General features: G+C 41.1%; 1 protein-coding gene across 1 annotated transcript; it reads right to left on the bottom strand.

Annotated features, from left to right (window-relative positions):
* Positions 1–1494: 1494 nt before the first annotated feature.
* On the bottom strand, positions 1495–2370 carry LOC149113814 (uncharacterized). The gene is made up of 2 exons (XM_089287395.1): positions 1969–2370; positions 1495–1827 (listed from the first exon to the last, which is right to left on the bottom strand). Exons 1-2 carry the CDS (start codon positions 2368–2370, stop codon positions 1495–1497), a joined length of 735 nt encoding a protein of 244 aa, XP_089143521.1.
* Between the last annotated feature and the right edge of the window lie 3630 nt (positions 2371–6000).

Here is a 6000-nt window from a genome sequence, read left to right on the forward strand (position 1 = left end):
TTCAGTTTTTCGTGCGTCTGTCCTGTTATTGATCATGTATTTCGTCATAACATTGTCAAAGTAGCCGTGGATCCACGAGGGAATAGCCAAGTGTATTCGCAGACTACTTTGACGATGTTATGACGAAATTCATTGTCAATAACAGGACAGACACATTAAAAGCTGACATCAATTTGTTTTTTACGAGAACAAATTGTCAAATTGTCCACTCTCGCTCGTTGACGCGTCGCATAAATTATAAATTCATGTGTCTGTCCGCTTAATGACAACAAAAATTAGCCAATGAACGCACCAAAATTTCTGTAGTTATCGTAAAATAACCCACTGACTCCCGTGCCGCCTGTAACCGGCCATGACGAGCGTTGGCCTTTGTTTCACTTCTGACGTTATCACCTTTGACCAAAATTGGCATCACTTATACTCCTTTGTGAAATATTTTTTAACTCGAGAGGATGATGAGATGAGGGAGGGGAGGGTGGAGGGGGTTGATGAAGGCATGGCCCCTCATCTGATGGTTATTATAAGCTTCTCCCAGTTGCCATTTACAACCTGGTCCAAATGTTTCTGTTTCTGTCTTACAATTTAGCTAAAGATGGTAGGCATCGATTTTCATTTTGAGGAAAAACAAAATCTATTTATGAGCTGTGCGTTAAATCAAACCAGCAAAGAGATTGGACAGGAAGCCGACTCCTCAGACCCAGTCCACACTACACCGGAGAAATTTGAAAACGCATATTTATTTCTACGGTTAGTCCTACCGTCCACGCTAATCCGTCACGAAAACGGAGCTTTTCGAAAACACTCTTCAAACCGGAGGAATTTGAAAACGACGCCTTCTCATCAGTTCATGTGGACGGAAAACAATTCGAAAACGAAGCATTTTGAAAAACGATAGCGTAACGATAATCATGTGATTTTCCTGACCGAGTAAATCCAAAATGGCGGGTGATTGTTGCGTTTTTAAACTCCTCTGGCGTAGTGTGGACGGAAAACATTTGCTGCGTTCTCAGAGTGAAACCTCCGTTACCAAATTTCTCCGGTGTATGGTATGGACGGGGCCTTAGCATAGGCTAGCCAAAAGACCGTAAGACTTTGAGGACATTCTCCATCGTCTCTGAAAGTTTCCTTACATTGGTCAGCTAGAAAGGTTCGTGTTACTGAGGCAAGGGATCATATTCATGACTGGTTTTTAGGATGGGCCTATAACCTTGGAAAAACAAAAAGAAGAAAGAAAACTCTGCAATTTAACTGGATGCATTAAAGGAGCTATGTCACGGTTTGCGCATTTTGAAAAGTTTAGACTAAATTTTCAAATTCCTTTTTTGTAATCCGTGTCAATCTTCTCCATCCTTAGCCATCCTTGTTTCGTTCTGGTTTATTATTATCTCTTCAGTCTTTTACTATCTTTGTAAATTATTATTCTCAGGTTTTCTTCAATTTAAAGTTAATTTTGCATGTGGCCAAAATTCACGCACTCACTCATGCCCTTTATGCCTAAGTGGCATGTAGGGCAGCAATATGTTCCCTCCACATCTGTCGGTCCCTTGCCATAAACTTGATGCCTTCCCAGGTCTTCCCCATCTCCTTGATTTCCTTCTCAACCGTCCGCCGCCATGTGATCTTAGGGCGGCCCCTCTTGCGTTCTCCTTCTGGCGTCCAGTGCAAAGCAGTTTTCGCAATTGAGGCTTCTTGGCGAGCGACGTGGCCAATCCACATCCAACGTCTCCTCATCAGGATGGTAGCCATTGGTTCAGTTCCACACCGTTCAAAGAGATCATTATTTGAGATGACATTGGGCCAAAAGATGCGTAGGATACGCCGAAGGCTCTTGGTGTGAAATGTAGAGAGTTTTGATAAATCCTTCTACCTTAAGAGCCAACATTCTGAACCATACAGGAGAGTTGTGAGGACGCAGCTGTGATAGCGATTCAGCTTGGAACGAATACTGTAAGTGGAGGAGCGCCATACCTTATTCATCATGTTGAGCGAGTTTCTGGCCTTGTTGAGACGGCTCTGAATGTCTAGGTCAGTTCCTCCATCTCTACTGATGATGCTGCCAAGATAGGTAAATCTGTCTGTGTAAGGAAGTTCTTCATTATCAATCTGGACTGGTCGTGTGTTGGTAGTATTCAGTGCCATAATTTCGGTCTTTTTGCTGCTGATGTTAAGGCCAACTTGCTTTGCAAAGGTGTAAAGGCGTTGCGTCTTCTCTTGAATGTGCTTGTGGGTGTGTGATAGTAAGGCAAGATCATCAGCATAATCCAGGTCTTCCAAGTAGGAAAAAGGTGTCCATCTAATGCCCCTGATCTGATCCTCAGTGGTACGCCGCATGATCCAGTCCACAACAAGGTTGAAAAGTAATGTGGACATGACACACCCCTGCCTGACACCAGTGTGGACTTAAGATGTGGAAATAAGATGTCACCATCGCCAACACAGCAGGTAAAGTTGTCATAGAAACCAAACTGGCTCAAAATACCGTGATTGGGCTCCTTTAACCCTTAAAACTGACAGAAACCTAATGTCTGGATTGGGACAAGAGGGCAGAGGGTTGAGAAAGTCCCGCAGAATTAGGGGCTCACAGTTATTTTCAACGAGAAACAGTCAGGGCAGAAGATAGAAGATCCCACCCGTCGCTTGCAAGGGTAATTGCTGTCGAGCCTTAGCGAGACAGCAGCCTATTCTTGCCAATAGCGGGAAAAATTCAAAATTTTCGTCGGATGTAAGATCGCAAGCATGCGCAGCCGATTGTTTTCTTATTATCCGGCGTATCGAAGATCATTGTCAATCAGGTGAACTGGGTACTAGCGAGGGTTCAAGTGGCGGCCATATTGCTCCTATAGAAAACCTGGAAAGTCATGCAATTTTTATATAATTTCATTTTTAGGAATGGAAAGTCCTGACATTGAAGTTTGGGTCATGGAAAGTCGTGGAAAAGCAATAAACTTGCTGAGAATGAACAGGCCAAAAAATATCAAAAGTTTGAAAAATAGCAGACAAGTCCGGAAACCAGTTAATTCCAGTAAAACAATTAACACTAGAATGCATTTAGTGCGTCATAATGTGGGAAAATACCTTGAATAATAGACTGTTTTGACAATACTTTGAGAACAAGTGCTTAACATAGGTCACGGAAAACTCGGAAAGAGCATGGGAAAGGTCAAGGAAAGTTCTCCACCATACACATTTTGGATTTATAACATTTTTTCACGTCAACAAGAATTTTCTTATCGTTACTGTATTTGATAACGTCTTTGAACATTAAATATTCTCTCGAGATGAATGAGTCAGAGGTAAAGTTGTACTATTTTCTCTCCTACTCCTGGGACCTCGTAACCACATGCAAGTTTGAATTCTGATCTTATACACAAACACAATTCACAGGATGTGTGTGCACTCAGTGTTCATCAAACCTATACTACATCGAAACTAATTTTCTTTCATACACAAGTACGGAGATAAGATAGAAGCCCCATTTACACGCGCTAAAACATCAGCACAGCACGGCACATAATTGGCAACATGCTGCCCATTTTCGGGCACGGCACTCCAAATTCTCCTCGTGTAAACGTAATGGTTCCAAATGAAATGTGGCACCAGTGCCTAAAATTGTTGGGGTGCAGAGTCTACCTCTTGGAGGCACGGGTAATCGATACACCATGCAGAGATTTACGTTCGTTTAAATGCTCTCCCGTGATGTTCCAGGCCTTTTTGCCATAAATCCATCCCTGGCGCATGCTTAACTCTCACAAAAAAGGCAGGAGAAGAGATGCAAACACGTTCCCGTTCGGCAAAAAAACCCCGGGAAAAAGGGTGCAATGAGCTGGCCCAACAAGGCCACACGCTTAGCATTAGCAGCTCGGCGTATTCTTGGTTTTCACCAGTCATGTGATCAAAACTAAAAATCGTAACCATTCAATAAATAAATTCAAGAATCTAGGATATGACAGATGATTGCTATATAAACAACCTCGCCAAGAATCAGGTTTCTGCTGTTGTTCATTCGCCCGTTATTCGCAGAAGCGTGTCATCCAAATTTATAGAGCTTTGTATGGAGACGCCATGTTTGTGCCCTTCGGAGGGGCACAAACATGGCGACCGTAAAATAACAAAAACATCCGTCCTTGAGTTTTGCTATTGAAACGAACATTTTTACTCTAGTGCTCCGACACATTGAAATAAATGCTTCTTCTAGTGCAAGCACCGTTTATTTAACAAAAACTAAAGCGATAACTCGTCTTTTGACCTACGCGACAGTCTTTTCTGGCCGCCATTTTCATGTCACGCAACGCAAAAGCTTGGAGTGCTCTGTTACAAAAAGAAGAACTCTGTCGAGCTAAAACATTGCCAAACGTCACGTTCCTACAGGGCCTTTTATCTGATGAAACTAAAACCTCAGAAGGAAGGATAATTTCTAATTTTGGAATATGACTACGTCACATGAAAACCAAGAATAATGTATGGTCTCTCGCCTCGTTATTTTACCTTCGATCTCGTTCAAAATAAATTGAAATGTTTCTCTAGTAATTCGGAAATTTTCAACAAGTACCACTCTCGTAACGCAATGGGCGGGCCTGGTTTTTTTTTTTTAAAATTCAAAGTCTAGAAGGATAACTTAAAACTGCAAGCAATACAAATCTTAGCTGGAGTCCAATTCTGTAGAATACCTTTCAATTATGTTAAGTTCTTGAAAAAACTAAATAAATAACTGTAGCGTCGGCGGTACTTAAAACAGTCGTGAGATTATGGATATCTTGAAGTTGATAATTAACACTTAATGACTGGTCCCGAGGGGAACAGTGAATTTTGTTTCCCGAGAATCTCCGTGTTTCCCTCGACTTCGTCTCGGAAAACATTGAGATTCTCGGAAAGTTTACTGATAGCTGAGAAATCGCCGAAAATTTAACTGAGAACCGACAGTTCCAGCAACCCTATTCAGCCCCCTCTCATTGTAATCGGTCAAAACAGAACATAGGAAAGTCATACGAACACGTGATGACGTAAACTCATTCGGGGAAATCCCTTCGTTCTTGTTTACTACCTAACTACCAAAAACGAAACGTGACTTCCTCATTAAATTAAAACAGGGGAATCCCTCCGTTCTTGTTTATTAGCCAATCACCAAAAACGAAACGTAACTTGTTCAGTAAACCAATTTAGGGGAATCCCTTATGTAGAAGTTATTTATAACCTATATCTTATGATAACTCACAGGCTTTCTTGTCACGCCATGAATATTGCTATAAGGGCTCACGGTAAATTAAGCAATAGACCACAAGTTTTGATGGTTTATAGGCTGATAAACCACGCGCGATGTTGGAAGAGCACGAGAAGAATTCGTAAATCACGAGCCGCTGGTGAGTGATTTACGAATTCCTCGAGTGTTCTTCCAACGTCACAAGCGGTTTATCATGCCTCTAAACCATAGAAACTTGTGGTATATTGCTTTTATATAATAATTCAGAAGACACTCGAAATTTCCATGAGTTTACTGGCACAATAAACCATAGGTGATTGACCAATTAAGGCGCGCGCATTATTTAATTATTAGATGAAAGAGGATAACTGAGAAACCCCATTGCCAATTCCAAAATAATAAGGAAAGCTAAATGACTGACCAGCTCTTATGACACTATCAACAACTTCTGAGAATAACGTGACACATCTGAGTCAGCTTGCAAATATTTCAGTTTTTACAAGAAGAAGTATACGGATTGTTATAATATTAAGGAGCCGTTCAGCAAACAACTACAGCAACCCAGTAATCAAAGAAACAAAGGCTGTGCACGTAATAACAACATAGAACTTGGTAAAATTCTTAACTATAGTTTATAAAAAACAAAGGTAAATTCAAACCAAATTCAGGGTTGTTTGTAGAAAGTGAATCACGAGGGCTTCTTTCTTTCAATTTCTATTTAGAGTTAAACGATTTCTTTGCATTTTCAGCTGGAGCTAGTTGTTTAAACTGATAGACGCACTGAATAGTCTTAGATATTGCGA

The sequence above is a fragment of the Orbicella faveolata genome, unplaced genomic scaffold (genome assembly GCF_042242905.1).
Source record: "Orbicella faveolata isolate gen_17 unplaced genomic scaffold, um_ofav_v1 contig_14, whole genome shotgun sequence".
In the NCBI taxonomy this organism is placed as follows: domain Eukaryota; kingdom Metazoa; phylum Cnidaria; class Anthozoa; order Scleractinia; family Merulinidae; genus Orbicella; species Orbicella faveolata.

Coding starts and splice junctions, on each gene's coding strand:
- LOC149113814 (XM_089287395.1), bottom strand. CDS start 2,370: ATGTCCACATTACTTTTCAACCTTGTTGTGGACTGGATCATGCGGCGT. Junction 1,828..1,968: donor CGCTCAACATGATGAATAAG/GTATGGCGCTCC, acceptor TTTCACACCAAG/AGCCTTCGGCGTATCCTACG.